Source organism: Lissotriton vulgaris, unplaced genomic scaffold, assembly GCF_964263255.1.
Source record: "Lissotriton vulgaris unplaced genomic scaffold, aLisVul1.2 SCAFFOLD_1309, whole genome shotgun sequence".
NCBI lineage: Eukaryota > Metazoa > Chordata > Amphibia > Caudata > Salamandridae > Lissotriton > Lissotriton vulgaris.
In genome coordinates, this window is record NW_028244753.1 from 77,654 (window position 1) to 99,128 (window position 21,475).

The 21,475-nt window shown below is 43.6% G+C and overlaps 1 protein-coding gene across 1 annotated transcript in view; it reads left to right on the forward strand.

Annotated features, from left to right (window-relative positions):
• Window positions 1-12,378, forward strand: part of TBC1D25 (TBC1 domain family member 25) — a gene marked incomplete at its 5' end in the record, with an annotated part of 83,369 nt that extends 70,991 nt beyond the window's left edge. Inside the window, one exon of the mRNA XM_086948902.1 lies at window positions 1,658-12,378. Within this exon, the coding sequence (XP_086805028.1) occupies window positions 1,658-3,145 (1,488 nt within the window). The remainder of the gene's footprint in view (window positions 1-1,657) is intronic.
• Between the last annotated feature and the right edge of the window lie 9,097 nt (window positions 12,379-21,475).

A 21,475-nucleotide genomic window follows, 5' to 3' on the forward strand; every position in this document is an offset into this window, starting at 1 on the left:
CACAAGTGCTACACTGCCCCATTCCACCCCCTAATCCATCTCCTAACCTAGAAGTGTGATAGTTGGTGTCAAATACTTCAACCACCCCCCTCATGTGAGTCTGTACTGTGGTCTCCTTTTTTGCTAGAGAATTCGACACAGTATTGCATCTGATACTCAGAAAATTGTATTTTATTTTATTAGTAAATCATGTTGTCTGTTGTATGACGTACTAATTGTCTAATCTGTTTGGCTTCTTGATTTTGGAAAATTCCTGTAGTCTTGCTGAATATGGCTCAAAAAACCTTTGAAATCATGGCGTTTACTAACCTTACGCTAGTAACATTTCAGAAATCTTTCTAGTCTCAAGAGGAAGGCAAATTGCTTTTGATTTATTGGTTTGAATCCATTATTACCGACACACTCCCTACAGAGTGTCCGTCCCCAAAGGTTACTTAACCTCAGTCAGAGCTGTATCCACCTCTGTAGCCTTTCAGAGGCCTGTACCTATTGTCATCTTCTGCAGTGTCTCCATTTCGCAAGATCTGTCCCCTGTCATAGATAACAATGCAACTCTTTCTGAGGGAGTGAATGAGTTTTCTGAGAATGAACCTTTGTCTTTTCTGTCCCCAGAGATTTCATCTCCAGGTCTACCTGCCCTAGGCATGCTGCTTCCTTCATTGCCTACACCAGCCCCTATAAGTCTTCCACCCCCCACAGGAGTTTGGCAAGGGAAACTCATTCATGCGACTCACCATTCTGCTAGCTTTGCCATATGTTTTGTTTAAGAAATACATGCTTGATGTTAACTTCTGGCTGTGAAGGCCTCTTCATCAGGCTACACAAAAAATATTTTTGTTAAATTATTTACTGATCATGTTGCTGTCTCCCATATCCTGTTTTCTTGGAATTCTCAACATATACACGACTAATGGCCCTAATGTAAACATTTGTGAGTTATTCACTGCAGTAAATGCTGTATCAAAAGTAATGTATGCCCTTTCGATCCCACAGTCCCCCATCTAGCTTATGGCTGCCATCCTAAGTGTTTTGACTAGGAGGTAAAAGGACTCCTGAGTTGGGGGCTGACCAAGGTAAGAGGGGTGGAGTCTGGTGAAGCTTGCCTTTTGACTCCTGAACTTGGACTTCTCAGAACTTAGGGCCCGATTCACAGAACTAACTTAAGACAAAATCCTAAACTGGCTACCATTTCGGTATTCACAGAAGTTAGGAGTCCTAACTTTAGGACTCCTAAATGCCTTCTGTGAATACCGAAAGTCTTAAAGTTAGGTTTTTCTCAGTTTAGGAGTAGTAAAGTTAGGAGTTCTAACCTCTGTGAATTCCGAAATGAGTAAGTGCCTTCTGTGAATACCAAAATGGTAGTCAGTTTAGGATTTTGTCTTAAGTTAGTTCTGGGAATCGGGCCCTTAGACTTCTCAACTGTAAGTGATCACTCTTCTGAGAGATGTCAGGTGGAGCCTGGACAAGAAGACACTCCTACACCTAGGTCTCTATTTCTTACTTGGCTTTGAAGAGACTAATGGAGTGAGAGTATAGTAGATCCTTAATTGAGTAACTTCAGTCTATTTTGTTTGGAATGCCAAAAGCAATTTATGTGAGATGTTCCTTTACTCTAAGTAATAATAGTAAAATATTGCTTGTCTTACGATCTGTGCAGGTGGTGTGGCGGTACTTGCTGAATGTGTATCCTGATGGTCTTTCAGGACAGGAGCGGATGGATTACATGAAATGCAAGACCCGGGAGTATGAACAGCTAAAGGCAGAGTGGAAAGAACACGCCAGCCAGGAGGATCTAGAATTCATCCGAGGTAACGTCCTGAAGGATGTGCTACGCACTGACCGAACTCACCCGTATTATGCTGGTTCAGAAGACAGCCCCCATCTTCTTGCCTTGCACGACCTTCTTGCCACCTATGCTGTCACGCATCCTCAGATTTCCTACTGCCAAGGCATGAGTGACATTGCTTCTCCCATTCTGGCTGTAATGGACAATGAAGCCCATGCCTTTATCTGCTTCTGTGGCATTATGAAGCGCTTAGAAGGGAACTTCCGCATGGATGGAGAAATGATGTCCATAAAGTTTTCACATTTGAAACTCCTGCTTCAGTACTCTGACACAGAATTCTACAGCTACCTATTATCCATTGGTGCGGATGACCTGTTCTTCTGCTACCGTTGGCTGCTGCTGGAACTCAAGCGAGAATTTGCCTTTGAAGATGCACTCAGAATGTTGGAGGTCACGTGGAGCTCCTTGCCACCTGACCCACCGGAAAAGGAGGTTGAGCTGATCGGTCCTCCAGCTGAAACCACTGAGAGCGGAAGACCGGTGCGTCAAAGGCACATGTTGAGACCGAGTGTTGAGTTTTACCCTGGACCTGTTGACCAGACAATGGAAGTTGACAATGAGGTGAGCCCTTCAAGGATGAATGGTACGTGCTCACTGATGAAGCAGTCCAGCTTTGGAGAGTTTAAGTACTACAGTGCCAACAATGAAGACAGCTCAGAGGATGACCCACCATTTGTAGTGAACGCCAGAATACTGGCAAGGACCAAACAGCCCTCTGAGGAGGAGGGGGACCCTGGCAGTGAAAATGAACCCCTGATTCAGCCACCTTGTTCTGCTTCCCTGAACCTCATGAGCAAGTCCTTCTCTGCTCCTTCTCTACGGCCCTCCTCTCTGCCCTCTCCAAGTCAGGAGACCTCCTCCATGTCGCAAGATCTGTCCCCTGTCACCGATAACAATGGAACTATTTCTGAGGGAGTGAAGGAGTCTGCAGAGAATTCCCCTACATCCTCCCTTTCCCCAGAGATGTCATCCCCAGGACTACCCACCCGAGGCATGCCGCCTCCTTCACTGCCCACACCGGCTTCTATAAGTCTGCCGCCCCCACAGGAGTTTGGTAAGGGAAACCCATTCATGCTCTTCCTGTGCCTGGCCATCCTGCTGGAGCATCGAGATCACATCATAAAAAATAACATGGACTACAATGAGATTGCCATGCACTTCGACCGCCTGGTGCGGAAGCACAACCTAAACCGCATCCTACACCGAGCCAAAGCACTCTTTGCTGATTACCTGCAGTCAGAGGTGTGGGACTCTGAGGAAGGGGATGAAGCTGCAGCAGAATCCCCCATGGCTTCTTGACCATTTGCACTGACTCAGTGCTCTCTCGGCCCAGGCCACAAAAATGTTTTGGCTGTGTTTTTTTTAATATGGATGACATTTGTAAGAGCAAAATATGTGGCGGAGTGGGTCAGCACCTAGTCTGCAGTCAGTTTCTCTCTGCAAGTGCACCCGTTTTTAATGAATGACAATGCCTTACTACTTTCTCTAGTGACACCAGTGAGGGGTGTCCAAAATCGCAATATAATATACCATGTTAAACTGTATGTTCTTGATTGCGGAATCCGCTTCCCGTTCCTGTAACGATACAGTGGTGCATTTTTGTATGAAAAACTACCTTATCACGTGACTGTATAATCTATTTCCATGATTTCCTGCACCACGAGCTGGCCAAACAAAAAGTACAAGCAAACAGTCTATATTAGGCTTAGGTACAGTCTCTTCATGTGAACATTTAAATGATCAATAGCAAGTTGTACTTTGTTTAGATATGTTCCTCAGAGCCTTGCTTGCACAATCAGAAGCAGACAGTGTCCGGTTCTCTCCATCATCCATAACTTTCAGTTGGGGTCCAATGGCATCAGCTTTAAGTCAACAGTTAAAGCCTGGTCATAGACAACCATCAACACGAAAGAGGCCATAGCTGGTATTTGATTGGCGGGCCTGAATCCTGTCACTCTTTAAAAGTTAAAGCTGCTCTGCAGGCAGCATTTTTCTGCCATTTTCTTGTCTGTTAATGTATTCTTGTTTAAGGGAATGAAATGGACTTGTCTTTCATGAATATGTGGTCAGTTGATCTTTTCCCCATGAGAAGTAGTGCCATTATTTAGTGCTCTTATATCAGAACAAAATTCTCCTTTCATTTGCACTCTGCCTTTGGACCTATAATTTGATATGTGCCTCTAAATTCCAGCCCCCCTTGCTACAATATTTGCTGTGTGCTTGCCACTGAGCCATTTTCTTTATTCACAGTTCAGCAGAGAGGATGAAACGTGAGGTGATGCCTCAAGGGCGCAAACCGGCTCTTAAAAGCCTTCAACCTCATGCCTTCTAGTTTCAGCAAAGAGCTTCAAACTTCAAGTTCACCTGTTGCTTTGCCGGTCTTTTGCCATTTCACCAAAGTTATATTTTTACTGTGCTTTAAATCGCTTGGCATATTGTTGTGGAACAGCAAGAGATGTACTTAAATGTGTTTCTGCAACATGGTTTGCCTCATAATGAGGCTACTAGGAAGAAATCTTGTCAATCTGTTTTTTTCAACAGTTGGAAAACATGGAGCATCTTCAAAAGCATAGTAATGAAGATTATCGAGGTTTCTGTGCAATAATTTTTTTTCTTGTTTTTTTACTGTTAGTGGTGGGCTTGAAGGCACGTATCATTGTCTAGTTTTGGATCTTACTTAGATTCTCAGATTCCACTACATCATTTGAGGGCCTGGTAATGTTTTCATAAATGTAAGCAACAAACATTTTTGCTAGTAATGCCCAGTTATAGCTGATGTCCCACGGGGGAAAAGATTATGTGGAGCTGTGAGTTTTTTCTGGCATTAAGCCACATTTCTTGTATTATTAAACCACCCTTTGGCTGCTATTTGAAGTGAGTAGTTTTGAGTACTTCTTAGTATTAATTTGCACTTGGCACAGATTGTATCTTGGTATCTTTTATATAGACCTTGTCGTGGTGTCCTTTCGAAGGCAGCATAGTCTTCAAGATATGGAACCAGAGCCTTGAATAGAAAAAAATCAGGCTTGTGGAAGCACTCATGTAGGTGATGCGTTGCAAGGCTGGCGAAGCAGTTGAATATGAGAAGGGAGTATTTTGAACATAATCGGTCCTCTGCCAACATGTATATCTGACTCCCCTCATGTGATATACGTACAACTTGTATATATTTTGCAGCACATTGCTCTTCATGAGACCAGCTTTAGTAAATGTGCTGTTTTGTATGCCTCGGACATTGACAAGAGCTGTAACTGCTGCCAGTTCTGGCTCCTGTCAGTCTACCCAGTCTGCTTCTTCTCGGATTGAAACCTCTTTAGATCGATCTCCCTCTTAATGAGTGGCAACCACACGGGCTCAGCAGATGAATTGTTGAGCTGTTTCTGTGCTGAGGCACTCTCCTCATTGATGTCACTCTTTCCCCTGCTCAGTAGTGCCCTGGTACATTTCTCCATAACACATTAAGTAAGGCACTCTTCCTTCCTTCGTCCGATGTTTGCTTCAAGCTCATGGACACCGACTCGCTCCATTAACCTTCAGGCTGTCGATATTGCTGCAACCCTGTTGGCAATTCAACACGTTGGTCATCACTTTGAAGAGGAAGCTTACAAAACTCTGCTTTCGTTGGGAGGGATTGGTACTCATTCTTGTCTTTAACTTTAATAATTTTTTATCAGCCAGGATCCTCTTTACAGATAAAATTCCATCACACAGGCTTCAATGCAAAGAATGGCTAACCAATTAAAATGTCTAAAGTTTTCATCTCCTATACTTCTGCTAAAATAGGAGTCCATAACTAATTTCAAATAGTAACAATGAAATATTAGAGCTGCCAAGTCTTTATTTGTGCTTCTGTTTTTGAGTCGTCTTTGTGCCTATAATATGGATGCGAGATTCTATTACTTGCAGACTGTCCTGCATCCTAATGGACAGCCAGACTTGATAATTGTGACCATAGGTATTAAAGAGCCTAACACTGACATGGTGGGTCTGTAGAGCCATACCCCACAGTCTGTTCCATTGGGATGTATTTAAAAAGATACCTTGCTAAGTGTTTGCTAATAAAAATCGTACTCCAGCTATGTTTTATTAGCTAAGAATGTTAAAGTGTAGCTGTTGGCTCAGCTTGTGTGACCTACCGAGTATATTTTGATCATTCTGCTAAGATGTGAAAGCAACTTACAAAGAAAACATACAACTTGAACAAAATGTTACCAAGCTAATAATTCTGCTATACAGTTTTAGCAAATGATACGATTTACATGTCAGTCGTAAATATATTGAGGTTATCTAAACTACCCTCAAAAAATCTTTTTCTAGGTGCAAAATTCAACACAATATTTGCTTGTCTGAAAAAGTATAACTTGGAACATCAAGTACACCAGTTTTCTTAGTGCTGAGAATCTGAGCATGTAGGTCTTGGCTTACCATTCATAATAGCATAGTTACACTGTGCATTGTTTTCTGATCCCAAGTTACAGCCTTGGAGTGGGCCAACTCAGACAATACTGCCACAACCAATGCATCCAATCCAAGGCAGACTGAGGAGCTATGATCTCCCATCCACCGATTAACTGTCCTGTAGCTGTTAGAGGGCATGAACATACTACAAGAGTCTCTTTAACTAATGCCAGTCACAAGCTAAAGGCAAATTGAGTTGCAATATATTTGGTATGAATAATTTCAAATTGAAGGTGCCTTTATTTCTCCATCTTAAGATTTTCATTAATGATCATAAACACTGATATGTTGCCTTATTGGAATGGTTTCAATTCTATTAAAGTACTCCTGTCATTGGAGGGAAAGGCATAAGACCCAGAACCAGTGTATGTAGTCTGCCAATTTGTAGAGAAATGAAACTTGCCTGAACATGTCTATGACTCTGAAAGAGACTGGAAAAATTCACAGTAACACAGTTGCTGTGAAGACAAGGGAAAGGTGATAACTAAAAAAAGACACTGCTCCTACTGGTTACCATCAACTTCTTCAGAACGTACGACAGTGGCATGCTTGCTATTTAGAATGTGTAAAGATATTTAACATCTTTAACTACCTTGGAATACTTCCCTACTCCTTGTCTCATTTCTTTTCACTTGACTCTATTAACACCACACGTTTCTCTGCAGATTGAGATTCCACAATAGCCTGTCTTAGCTGATCCCTACTTCTAGGAGATCTGTCCCGTAAAGAGTTTTTAATGAATATTGCAAACACCCAGATGTGACAAGACTCCTAGAGGTGACCACACTTGATATTGTCAAGGAAAGACTGTACGCCTAAGCGTCTACATAAATCAAGAAGGGTGCATAGTCTGTGACAACTTTCTTGCAAAGCTTCTACTACAGACACACAACTTACAATGGACTAATTGTACACCTACTTTCCCCCCACAAAATCTGCAGCAAGAATGTAATTGACGGACATCTTCACCATGTTTCATGATGTCTTGGTTGTTGCTGTGGCTTAACTCAACATCCCGTTGTTAGCTCTTAAGTCAAACCTTCAGGTCTGAGTATCTGTCAGGCCCCTTCAGCCTTTGGTTCTAGGTCTTATTGAGCTGGAAATTGAGATGAAATGTTAATTGGGGCTGCAACTGCTATTTTTGCTAACCATGGCTGATAATGTAGCATCAACAGCCAGAGCAGAACCCACTTTTTTTTTTAAAGGGTACATCGACGCCTCATTGTAGTAGTGCTATGAAGAAGGCATTCTTCCACTTGTTTGACCTCTTCCCCTCTTTACATTGAGCACACCAATTCGATACTGTGACTTTAAAAGTATGCGGGTCATCCGAGGCAGCCATGAAAGCTGTCGGTGCAGTTGCTATGACTGTGAATTTGTCTGAGAGCCTCTGAATAACACTAGAATTTCCAGGAGATGTTCAGTAAAGGGTTTCCGATTTCCAACCAAGGAGTAAGCATAGGTCTTAAATTTTGTCTTAGCAGTGTGTGACATGTAACTGTAGGTGTACAGTGTTCTTATCCAGCAGACACCTGTGCGTGGCCACCCTTTCCAATTTTCTGTGCTTCTGGTTTTGAAGACGTTTCAAAATGGTCGGCTGATCCTTTATTAGTGTCCGTGATCGAATACTTAATGAACATTGGAGATTTAAAAAGAAAATGTTTTTGTTGTTTACTGCTATTAATGTGTAACAGCCCTCCACTGATGTCCAGGAGAATAATTGTTTCCCAGCTCTGCTCAGAGTAAGCATGGATTTTTATTAGCGATTCAGAGAGGATTGTATACACAGTCTCCTTAATTTTGCGTCCAAAATCAAAGAATCACTGTGGAGAAAACTGACACCCTGATGTAACACTGCTTTGAGGACACCCGTCTTGAAACACCTTTGATAAGAGAGTGATGTCAATAGAGCAAGCGACACTATTGACCAATCGATGAGTCTGGCAGAACCCATTCTGATCAATAAGACTGGATTGGTCCACCTCAAAAGTTGAAGAAAACTCTTAAGAGACTGCAAAGAAAGGAGTAAAGGTGAAACAAATCCAGCCAGCAAGTCCACTTTTCAGAGCATCAGCTTAAGCCCACAATAACAGAACGTAAGTTATGGTTTGTTACATCCAAATCTCGGTATGCTACTTTAATTGCGTCCTGATCAGATGTGTTCAGTGTCCAATATAAAATCCTGTTTTACTATGCACAGACCTAGAAAAATCTCAGTTTTATTGCCAGACCAAGAGACCCTTCTAAGGAAGGTGACATGTTAGAGTTACTTAAAATTAAACGAGTCTACCCTAGGCTAGTCAGCAGAAATAAGCATGTCTTTAGAATGTAAAACTGCTATCTGCTCAGAGATCATTGAACACTGTTGCACAGTGCTCTCCAAAAATGTAGGCCTTGAGTCCGGCATTCTGATAGCCCGTCTGACCCATCTGGAGACGGTTATGACACAAACTGGGTGAAATGTTTATTCGGTACAGGACGAGAGCTTTCCTTTGGTTGGTAGTCAAGTCTCCTCTCCTGAAAGTTTTCCAGTGAAGTCTGCATTATAAGGGCAGAACTGTGAACGGTTTTTGCTGCATGAATGGGCCAGTTGTAATTACATTTGGGTGACATAAAACACTTAAGAAATATGCTGTGATTTAAATTAGAGCGTGCTCCAATGGACCTCCCTGCTCCCAAGAGATACCTCTAAAAGGGACTGCTGCAGTTGCTAATCTCTGCAACCAAGGAAAACCCTGTTAGAAATCCAGACACAATGCACAACTTCTCACATATGAACTCACACACTCCAAGTAAAGATACAACACTTTTAGTGTCTGGGTTCCAAGTTTATTAGACCAGCTTATAAACCAGCTACCCCAGAAAATGTCCATCGTGTAATTGGTCTGAAGAGTTTGTGCTTGACCTGCACCTATGTAGTTCGGTAATGTGTCTGAAACGTGAGCGATGAAAGGATGGTTTCATTGTCATTTGAAGTAGTAATGTGAACTATCTTGGGAAAGTAAATGTGGGGTAACTAATGCAAAAAGAGTGTAAAACCTGTAGAATGTCATGAGATCATGGCAAAGGGTAGGAATGGGTTTGCCATTATTGAAGGCTAGTGCTGCAAAAAGGCATTTGTCACCGGAGGTTTTGGATCTTGTTGTGTCTATGGTAAAACTTTGAAGATATTTTACTGCCAGAATAATGATGTTTAGGTCAATTTTTCCAAAGGTTCATTATGATGTCTGCTATGTTGTTTCAGCGGGTCTCCTTCAACGCCACATGGGTTGTTTACATAACATGGAAAAGTTTCTCAGAGACTTCAGGCAGGACCGGGGTGTGCTTTAGGCCAGGCTCTGTTCAACGATGATTCTTGCCAGATGACTCCTGTTATTTACAGGGAGCCTCCAATGAAGATGGCAAGAATACAGAATTGACACATTTTGCTAGCCCAGAATTTTAATTTCCTCCGCTCATACCCCGACATTGGAAAGTCCTTGTAAAATATCTATTGATTTAGATGGCACAGCAATTTTCAATTTGGAGCACAGCATTGGTTGTAGCCACATAGGCACGCTGTCTTTGGAGCCGAGTCTCTTTGGGGGAGACAACTGTTAAGGCGATATCTACAGAGGTAGCTTCCTGGATTGCCAGCATCTCCTTGAGCTGTTTAGTAAGGTCTTATAGTTTGCATTTTCAATTCCGTTCTTATAGTCCTGACCTGTTTGTTTCAGAAGGTTCTCTCATTAAGCTTACATTTTTAAGATGGAGTGGATCCTGTCCTCAGTCTTTGGGGGCGGAGGGCCAGGACCCGGTAGGTATTGAGGACATTTAGGCCGGCAAAGCTAGTCTATTGTAATATGCAAGTTCTGCACATGATAACTAGTTGCGAGATGGTATATATTTGGCCAAAAAATGTATTCACAAAATGCAATCTTTTGTTTGATGCGTGCAGTTTATCAGTTGACTTAAAAAGGTGACTTAGGTTTCTGACAGACGTTGTCACAGTTCCGTTTGCTTACCTGTAGAGAAAGTTTCTCCTTTGTGTGCATGGGCAAATAATCATGTGCATCAATCTCATAAGATTGTGAACCATCCACTTGATCTCTGCCTGTAACCTCTGGAAAAGAGGTATTGCTGTTCAAAATGCTTTATAATGTAAACCTGTGCTACACGTTTTCTGGCTACAAAGGTTTTGGTTGCGCTGGAGAGGATTCATGAAGATATTAGAACTTCATTGTCCCTTGCCCTCAGTTTTTATCAGCATCTTGACCATAGCTGACTCCACTTCAGAGGAAGAGTGCAGACTAAATTCTACCGTGACTTGAAAACTGCTAAACTTCTGACATGCTTTTTTTTCAATAAAAAATTACTGAAATAAAAAAAAATCAATGGTCATCTTGTGGCAAGGCAGTGAGTGCAGGAGGTGGTGGGAAGCCGAAGTTTCACAGGACATGGTGTTTTGCTGACCATGTTGTTTTAGAAGCCATTGTGACTTTTCTCTTACTCTCCCTTCTTTAATTAACCTCATTTTATTCACAGTGCCTAAATCTATGCAAGATGTGCCAGAGAACTGCGGTATCACACCAAAATGAATGATTTGCATGCAAACGAGGAAGAAAGCGTCTTAAAAAGTGGTCAGGAAACGAATTGATGTACTGACTCATCAGTCATAGGCTGACAACACTAGAACAACCAATAAAGCTCTCACGGTGCATGAAGGACTTTCACCACATAGACAAGTACCTCTGTTATAGATTCATGCACAGGCTGCTTCTGTTTACATATGTAACAGATCAGCCCATGTGTATGGATACGGTAAAGTGCTGTCCAGGCAGTGTTTGTCAGCAGCTTACCTTCCTTTCTAAGCTTTGGGGAGATGTTTTCCCAAAGCAGGTGTCCCAAAGCATTTCCAAGGTTTGAAATCTCCGCTTTAATGTAGTTTGTGATTAGGGCCTTTGGAGTTATGCCTGTCATGGGAGTGACCACACAAACCTGTTTAGGTTTGCTGTATGCGAGTCTGTAAAGCCACTGTACATGTTTACAGTTAACCATTAACTTTATAGTTGCTTGATCTTGGGGCAGCTTTTTGCATTTATATGTCCAAGTGTCCCCCGGGTGCGTCCCGTGGGATATACATGAATGTATCGACAACTTTGCCTGCCTGTTCATAAGTAACACACAGGAATTTTAAAGGCACGTTCTTGGTTTTAGTGCTTAAATTACAAATGTGCACCACAGTCAATGAACCACAAATCTAGCCTGTAACTGAAACTAGAAACATTTTCTTACGGTGGGTGTGATGTAGCCCCATTCATTGAAGTTTTTAATGCTGCTGGAAAGCCATTGGGTCTCATGAATTGATAGGAGTGACTGACAGATGAGTATTTCCAATGGTAATGTAATTGTTTTTTTTATTGTTCTGTTCTTTTTATGCCGTTAAGGCTGGTCTGTATTCTTCAAGAGAAGCAATCTGCAGTTGGATTTGTCTCTATTGACCAGAACATGACCATGCCCGAGTATTTATTGCCTGACCGTTCTATTTCCAAAGGAACCAATAAAACACAATTGGATTATGAAAAAGAACCTTCTAAAAAATGTCCTGAACAACATCTTCAAAATCACGCCCATTGCTCAATTTCCATTTGCTGGAGAAGCCTGTAAAAACAAAACTGTTGAACTGTATACTTAAACTAGTGTGGAAAATGTGGCCAAAAGTGGCCTTCAAACGTCATGTTAAATTATTTTCTATCAGAAGGCGATATGAGCAGAACCACTGATTGGGGAGTTGATTTGGATTTGAGTTTTCTTATTGCAGTAAGTGGTTGGGGTGGGGAGGGGGGGACATGCCTGCCTATGTATGCTCTTCAGTTGCCAGAGACTACTGACCGGTGGTCTTCCAAAGACATTCATAATAAGTTCTGTGATGCTCCTTCACTGATTTTGTGTTTTTATTCATGACCAAGAGCGTTTGAAATCATCCCTCCATTATCGATGTAACATTTATGGAATTTTCTGGGATTATATCGCTCACCCAGAGTGTTTCATTTGGTTTCTCCCAGTGTGTTACATTAAAACATGTATTTAACTTACTCAGGTGGTGTAGGCTCTTTTTTTTTTTTTACACATGCATAGTGGAGTGATGATGAAAGTGACTTGTCTAAATTGTTCTCTCATGCCATGCAGTGTGGTTTAAATTAAACAGCTCACTAGTGAATTTCTGCATAGATTGCTACGTCCTAGAATTCATTTGATGAGGCTCCCTCAATAGGCTGCATTCAGCAGGGGTTTGGTTTTTACTTGTGATGGCTCTTATTGTATAATTGGCCACTTTGAAAAATAAATAAAAATCAAAAATTATTCAGTCCGGCCTACCTTGCAGCACAACTGTCTACTTGCTAAAGACCCATTTTCTGCTTGCCAAAAACGTACAATGGGCTTCCCAGCCATTGTTTACCGTTTGTAGGCTTTGTCACTCATTTGCTTGCTTTTTATTCAATAGATTGCCTTGTCCTTCCCCTGGAACATAGCGTCTTTACTTGTGTCCTTCCACTGCTCATGTTTTTGGAACTACTTTTTTCATTTTGCTTAAGCACTGCATTACAGTGCTTATGTTTTCCAGATGTCTCTCTCGCGCACCTTAGCCATGTTGCTCTCTGATCCATGTGCTCTTGTCCCTCTCCCATGCTCTGTTAGTCTCTCACTGTTTTACTTCCTGTTTCTATCAGCTGTGTTTCTCCCATGTGGTGTTCTCACCCTCTGGTTAGTCTCACCCTGTCCTCTATGTTGCTTGCTCTCTCATGTCATTCCCCACACCCGCTACCCCGACCCGCTCCTATGATTTCCACCTATTTACCAATACTGTAGAACATGAATAAAAGGCATTGGTAGAGCCAATTGATCTCAAAGTGATGTCTGTTGGATTTGCCAGTGCTTGTTTTTGGAATTCCACATGGGTCTAGAATACTCCTAGGATGTTGTCACAGGCATGGATTCCCAAAATAACTCTTTTAGTTCCTTTGAAAGTTTGATTTTCAACCATCCAAAATGCATGCATTACTGTTTATTGTTTGCATTTACACATTGTAATGCTGTCGTAACATAGAGCAGAGGGCTCAGAAGGCCGTTCCAGGTGCAACAATGTGAGAGTCGTGGGCCTTCCAGAAGAAGGGAAGAATGCCGCAGAAAAGTGGATTTGTGACCTGCTGGCAGGAGGTGCATTGTCACAATACTTCATCATAGAACTGGCCCACAGAGTACCAGCTCGACCTCCCCCCTCCGGAAGCAGATCCTAGACCATTATTCTTCCGGGTACTGAATTATAGGGACAGGGACGCGATATTGCAGGAGACTAGAAAAATGCAGAAAGTCCAAGTGGCAAACAGCACAGTAATGTGCTTCCCAAACTATACAGCATCAGTTAAAAAACAGAGGTTCTCCTACATGGAAGTAAAGAGGAGGCTCCAAAGTCCAGATCTCAAGTACTCGCCTCTGTTCCCTGCCCGACTGCGTGTGGCAGCAAAAGGGAAAACTCACTTTGATACCCCCAGGCTGCCTGAAAGTGACTAAACTCCATAGCTCCTGAAGACACAGCCCCAAACAGTGAAAAGCCCTTGAGTACGATTTCCAAAGCAGAATTGAAACAAAGCAGACTAGGTCAAAGGCGCAGGAAGCACACATTGTTACAAAGCTTTGACCCCCAACCTGGAGCAAATGCGTAAAGATCAACGTAACACACAACCAGCTGCAGCAGACATCCGAAGTCAGCAGAGCGACACTTTATCAGAGGACACCGTACTAGATGACAAGATGTACTAGATGACACCGTACACCGAAAAGATGAGCAACGCAGAGTCCACTGACGGCCACTCAAACTCTCATGATTCAGAAACAATGCCGCACATAACACCTCAAACGTCAGATGACATAACTGCTTAGCGAATCCTGGTCAGGAAGCTGCAACGGCGACCACACAAGTACTGTGTATCCTGATGTGTGATGGTCCTCACTCCAATACTAACTGTATATGCCATAAAAGGCCCTTTTAAAAAATGAACTGATATGGTTATTGAACTCAGGATAACGCCTCCCCCCCCTCCACCTCTCATCTACACGTATGATTCTACGATTTTTAATGCTTGGTGCAACATCGTAACTAAACACAGCAGAGGCCCCGGCCATTGCTCGATACCAAAAAAAAGGGGGAACATATATTTTTATTTGTTACACTCTCTAGCACCAGACACCCAGTGACATTAGTTGACATGTTTAATGGTTTAGCTGTTTGGACAACTGCATGCTGCAACCTAGAGCTATTGGTATTAAATGTTTTGATTTAAAGTTGATTTCCTTACACAGCACACTAATACAAACCCATGCTAAAAGCAGCTCGGCAATGCAATACAGAGCCTGGGATCTCCAGCGGACAGCATAGATGCCCCAAGGACCCTCTCATCAGGCACATATACCCTGGGTAAAATGATGCATATTAAATATGCACATGGAATGTTAGGGGAATACACACTCCTTCATGGAGGTATCTGATCTACTCTTACCTGAAAAGGCACCAAGTGCAAATGCCACTTTTCCAAGAAACCCATCTCACCAAAGAAGAATCCTTGAACTTACAAAAAAGATGGAGAGGCCGAATATATGCCACTGGCTACTCAGCCTTCGCCAGAGGTGCGTTAATTTGGGTTAGTGGAGGAGTCGCACATAGATCCGGAAGGCCGATATGTCCTAGTTAAAGGCAGACTAGACGGTAGATCTGTAGTGGTGGCATCTATATACGTGCCAAATTCTGAGTAAGCAGGATTCCTCGATTCCCTGTCGAATAAATGATCTGCATGGCATGGAGTCCCACTGCTATTGAGAGGGAGTTAACTGCGTGCTGGACACGTCATTGGATCGCTCTTTCGCCCCCACCCACTCCCTGGGGCACCCACAGCAGTACCAATGAAAGCACTAAATGCTTTGGCCACACACTGGCATCTGGTGGATGCTTGGCGGCACAGAGGTGGAGTTCCGAGATCTCTGCTCTCTGGGGGAATCTGGACTCCACATCAACATGCTGGAGTTTCAAATGATCTGACTGGCATTAAAAGACTTTCTACCCTCCATCAAGGGAATGCTAGTGTAGGTAGTAATGGGTAACATCACCGCCATGTGGTACCACAAGCAAACAGGGCAGGGGGGGGGGGGTCTTGGACCATCTGTCAAGAGGCCCCTACAATTCTGGACATGGCTGGAACAGCAGGACATATATGCCTGGTGGTGCAACACCAGGCAGGAACTCTGAACGCTAGAGTGGACAAACCAGGTCATCCATGCTTAGCAGATCACGAATGGTTGGAGGTGGCGCACGGTCTTTCATCAGTGGAGAGAGCCTTGGTTAGCTCTGTTGCCTCTGCCGAGAATATGCAATGTCGGCAGTTTTGCGCACTGGAGTTTCAGAAACCACACTCTCTTATGCTTTTTCTTTAGAGTGGAGCTCAGGCCTCCTGTATGCCTTTCTACCCATACAAGTCCTGCACAGGGTTCACAAGAAGACCAGGAACGCCGGGGCCCAAGTCATCCTTGTGGCTCCAGGCTGGGCACGGAGAGTCTTGCATCCCGCGCTTCCAAACAAGAGTATTGATCCTCCAATCAGGCTGACCCTTAAGGAGGATCTTCTGTTGCAGCAGCAGGGGAGAGTCGTCCAACCCGAATCCGTCCACTCTTTGCCTTCTTGCATGGAGATTGAGTGGCGGCAGTTGTTAACTGTCAACCTTCCTCCCGAAGTCTGAAATGTTATTCTGGCAGCCAGGAGTCCATCCACCAAGATGGTATGAGCCTACCGTTGGAAGCGATTTGTATCAAATTGTACAGAAAAGTCCACTGACCCACTCTCTGTCTCACTTTCTGATATTCTGCTTTGCATTCTTGCCCAGCAGGGCTCTGCTTTGGGCACTCTGAAGGGTTATCTTTCTGCTCTGTCTACTGCCTTGCGGTTGCCTGGCCATCCCTCTTTATTTAAGTCCCCTATTTTAAACGGATGTTTGAAGGGCCTTGTACATATATTCCCCCTCCCCGCCCAGCCTCTCCTTATGACTTAGTGGGACCCTAATTTGTTCCTCACATTCATGTTGTGTGCTCATTTCACGCCTCTTCATGGTTTTCCACTCGGGCTGCTCACCATCAAAACAGCCTTTCTTGTGGCAATTAGATCAACCCGGAGGGAGAGTGAGCTGCAGGCTTTATCTATACAAACTGGTGCTTTGCACCAGGGTCTCTATCCTGCCGAAACTGGTGACACCTTTTCATGTGATACAGCAAACAAATGATGGAAGAAATGCTGACCGTGCAAACATTCTACCCCAGTCAAAAGATCTGGATTAAATCCATTGTTCTTTTGCCCACTACGCCACCCCAGTTTGGACCCAGACATATGCAAAGGATGGATTTAACCCAGATCTTTTGACTGGGGGAGAATGTTTGCATTGTCAGCATTCCGTCCATCATTTGTTTGCTGTAACACCTTTTCATGTGAGCCAATTTGTCACCTTGCCCACTCTTGCAGGGATTCTGCTCAGACACAGAACTGTGCACAGAGACTCAGGACCTCAGTGAATTAGGGTGTGCCAAAAACTCACATTAGTACCCAAAATCCCCAACCAGACTAGCATCAGTGTCTCATTAGCTCTTCGTCCTATAGCAAAGTTACCAATGATTAGACAACCCAGAACATGCGACTTAGGATACCTCAGATAAGGTGGGAAACATGAACACTCTTTTGTTATACTATCATACCAGTCCAGAACAGGGAGTAAAGGGAGACACGAGCAAGTTTAAAATGTTTATTTTAATTCCGTGATCTCCGGTACAGCATCTTAGCTAATACAAGCACACATATGATAAGAAATAAGATTGTCAGCATAGTTACTATTCCATCAAATACAAAGGGAGAAAGCATGTTATAATGCTAAATGGAAACCGGTTAAATATATACCTATATTTCACCCTCCCTTGCTAGTAGGTTATTTTAGAACTAAAGAAGGTCTCTTAGGCTTGCATAGGCGACCCCATACCTCAAAGATTAGCAGGAGTGAATCACATTGAGTTCTGCACAAGCTCTCAGCATACCAATGTTCTCCAAGTGTGTTCCATCATGCCTACACAGTGCATTGTTAAAGGCGCCAGCATCTGAGTTGGCCACAGCTGCATATATGTTATGGCTAGAACGTGCGCTGATCAGTTCGAACAACAGCAACAGCGTTGATATAACCTTGAAGGCCTCGGCACTCACTGTTCAGACTAAGCTTACGGAGCAAGTCTAGCAATGTAGAAAAACAAGTTATTCTCATATGAAGCAAAACACTCAGACTAACTCTAAACAATAGCTAACGTGTGTGCCGTGTGCAAAAGGTAAAATGGCGTTTAAACTTCTAATAAGCTCATGCTAACTTAACACTGTATGAATGCAAGGCTCAGCCCCACTACACCCTCCCTTGATCGGAGCACGGACAAGTAATGGGGGCAAAGCAGGAACGCAGAGTTCAAGTTCGAGAGATAGAATCAAGTTCAAATTTGCCATAATGGAAAAACGAGAATAAACTTTGAAAATACTCAAATTTAGTTATCACTTGTGGGCACAGTAAAGCCAATAGGCCAGTGAAAAAAAAAATATCCGATGTCCATCATATGACGTCGGTCGTGAATGAGAGAGAAGGAAATGCATTTCACTCCAACAGTGTATATGCACAGTACGTTGCAACAGCCTCCAACAGGAAGTCATTGTTCTCATCTGAAAACATTTCAGCCATCCAATTGAGTAATTGGAATTAACATACATGTTCCTCAACTAACTGAGCCTCTAGTACCATCAGAGGACAACTCTGATTTACTTCAATACAACTGCATGCCAAGAAATCATGCACCTCTGCAAAAATATTCCAACGTCCCAGGACTCCATGCATCCTTGCAAAGGCCATATTCCCGCAGCCAGAATAAAGCAATTCATGAGCAACTAAAGGGCTTATCAGTTGATCATAATCTGCGTTGGGAGACACTGTACTGCAGAGACACAAATCCAGAGCCCATTTGAAATCGCAGCTCAGGCAATGAAAGACAGGCAGGACGCATGTGAAAAAGGAAAATCGAAACGATAATCCATAAGCTGCACTCCATGTAGCCAGAGGCAGCGCTCCATAGTAATCAAGCATTCGGTTGCGGAGCAGCAACAGCCTGGGTAAATTGTCTCGTGGCACAAAGGTGTGCATCCATTCTGAAATAAACAAAGCAGTAGAAGCACTCCGGCAACCAGAGCGAGCATCAAGGGAAATCTGCCAAAGAGGCTAGAGAAAATCGAATGAAAAAATGCCGGGAACACACTGAATATAGTTTGGGAAGAAGTCACAAGGCTACTACTAACAACTTTTAAAATGTTAGCCAGCCCTGTGGGCGAGGAAGCATTAAAGATAGTGTGAATTAACTCCCCGAAATGCAGGGGCAGATCCGTATTTAATAAGGCATGCACTTCTGTGCGGGTGTTTGCCACGTGAAGGACAAATGTTTCACGGGCAGAAGTAAGAGCGACTTCTTTCTGGGACAAAAGAGCTCTTATTCGACTCCTCTTGTTGAACTCTGCTTTCAAGGTCAGCATCGGCGGCCAGATGGAAACATCCAGCTTCCCATGTGGAGGAGGAAACATTACGTTTTTACAACAAAGTGCACGTTAGGAGACCGTAACAATGTAAGGAATTCCTGCTAGCATCCCACAATTTTTAATATTTAAAAGTAAATGACTACCGTTTGCTAGTAATGTGAATGTGGATGTGATAGCAGGCGTCAGCGTACCTTCTATAACTCACATCCCTACAAGGAAGAGGTTTGACTCCACAGGCTGGACCCAAAAAGATCATTGTTCTTCCACTATGACTGCATACGAGAGTTCCTGGTGGACAACCAACTCTTTGTGGGGTATGTTGGTGTGAAGAAAGGTTGGGCATTGCAGAAATGGAACATCTTTAGATGAGCTGTTCTCCACATTAAGATCTGCTACGCACTGGCGCAAAGAAGCAGCCTCCTGAAGGCTTAAGGGCTCATTCTACCAGAGCTAAAGCTATGACCACTGTGTAAACATGTGGAGTCCCAGCCCTAGGCATCTGCCAGGCAGTAATGTGGGCTTTCCTGTACACATTTACCAAGCCTTACTGCCTGGACAGTCAAGTCTGCAGAGACCGGCATTTGGCCTGTTCGGTCCCGCAGGACTTCTAGTTCATATGTATCTGCAGACCCACCAACGGGGATTGCATTGCTTGGTGTCTATTCAAAGGCTAGAAGTTTCTGTCAGATGAACAAGTCACTTACCATTAGTAACACCTTATCTGGTAGAGACAATCTCAAGCTGCACATTCCTTACCGACCCACCCATCCTCCCCGTTCTGCTGACTGATTTCTAGGGTCATCGATGATCCCTTTCAGGGCCCTAGTTTGGACACACTAGTGTCCATTCACTTCATGGCTCCCCGCTGCTGGCGTGGAATGTCGTCATAAAGTACCTTACATCACAGATGTGACTCTGGCAGACTATGCTGCCGATGCCATGCGGAGCCAACTGATGCCACTTACTGGTGAGCAGGGGTAGTGCTCATGAATTTTTTTTCCAGATCCCGTCTGACGCCTGGGGAAATTCAAAGGTAAGAAATCTGCAGCTAGATATTGTATCTACCTAATAAGGTGTTACCCACTGTAACTTGTTCATTGGGGCCTTTTTGCAGATTCTACTCCAAGTCACAGGCCTGGTCACATGGCCATTTATATGACTGCCCCACTTTGGTGCAAAAACTTTAGGTGAGTTCAAGTGCAAGCAAAAAAAAAGTGAAGCAAGACCCATCTGTGACTCACTACTTTAAGTTCAAATAGAAGACATAAGGTCAATGGCCACAGATACAATTCCTCATTTGGTCCTGATGTTCTCAGTTCCTAGGGCTGTCGTCAGCCCCCCCTTTAAAGAGGCCATGCTGCAAATTTTCTGTGTATTTCCAGTTAACTCTGGCATGCCCTCAGTCTCCACTGAACCACAGGGGCCTCAAGTTGGGCTTCTTCCAGTGGGTTGCTCCCTGTCCTTTTGGGACCCATTCCTAGGCCTGCACCAATTGTGGTATGGACTGCAAATCCGGAACTTAAATCCACAGCAATTCATGCCACCCCAACGCTGGTACGGATGCCACCCCCCCCACCCCCCTCCCCCTACCCACCACAGCCCTGGTGGATGATCTGGTGCTAAGACCCTGAACCATTGTCCGCTGGAGAACGATTGATATTGGAACACAAAATTACAAAAGATCAGCCAGTTGTCCTACAGCCTGACTCTAACCCAGACCTTCTACCTCATCACGATTAGCAGAAGCTCCATTTTCCTTTTGGTTCAGACTCCGATCCTATCCTAGGGCAGGGTGTGCCTCAGGTAAGTGGTGATGAGGGGCACTGGAATGGCTTAATCCTCTCATCATACTGATGTCTCATGCTTTGGTATACACTGGGTTTGATACTTCCCTTGAGACAGAGCTTGGCTCACCATATGGGCCACCAACGGCAGGGAGTCTAAATTGCAGTGGTAGTTCTCAGGACAGCGGAAGTACTAGAATTACAGCTTCCCTCCATTGAGACAAATGTTTTGACAGAAATCTTGCAGCCTGGGTGAGGAACATCTGTGCCCTTGATTCGATTTATTGGTGCCTTCACAGATGGCTTCCTGGTAAAAAATGTATCCCTGCCCACCTGTTAGCTGGCAGATGTCCAGGCGACAAAGGCCAATACCTAGTGACCTGGATTTTCTCAAGCAGGACCCTACTCCGGCGAGTCTCGTTGTACAGGCCACAATCAGTAAGGGTAATTTTAATTTTCAAAAAATTCACCAGATAGAAAATCCAAAAGGATTGATGCCTTGGGGAAACATGTTTTCTTCTGTCAACATGGCACTACGGTCCATAAATGCAGTCTTTCTATTAGGCTAACATGCAAAGGCCCTTTGAGGAATGGCCAGCGAGATCTTGCTAGTAGTCCTAGAGTAACTTAATGCCTCATGGGCTCAGACGATCAATGATAGGCAAGACATGGACAAGTATGTTATCTGTACAAGACATGGACTAGTATGTTATCTGTACAGACTTGGCTGCCATGGACTGCATTTGCAGGGCAGTCGGTAGT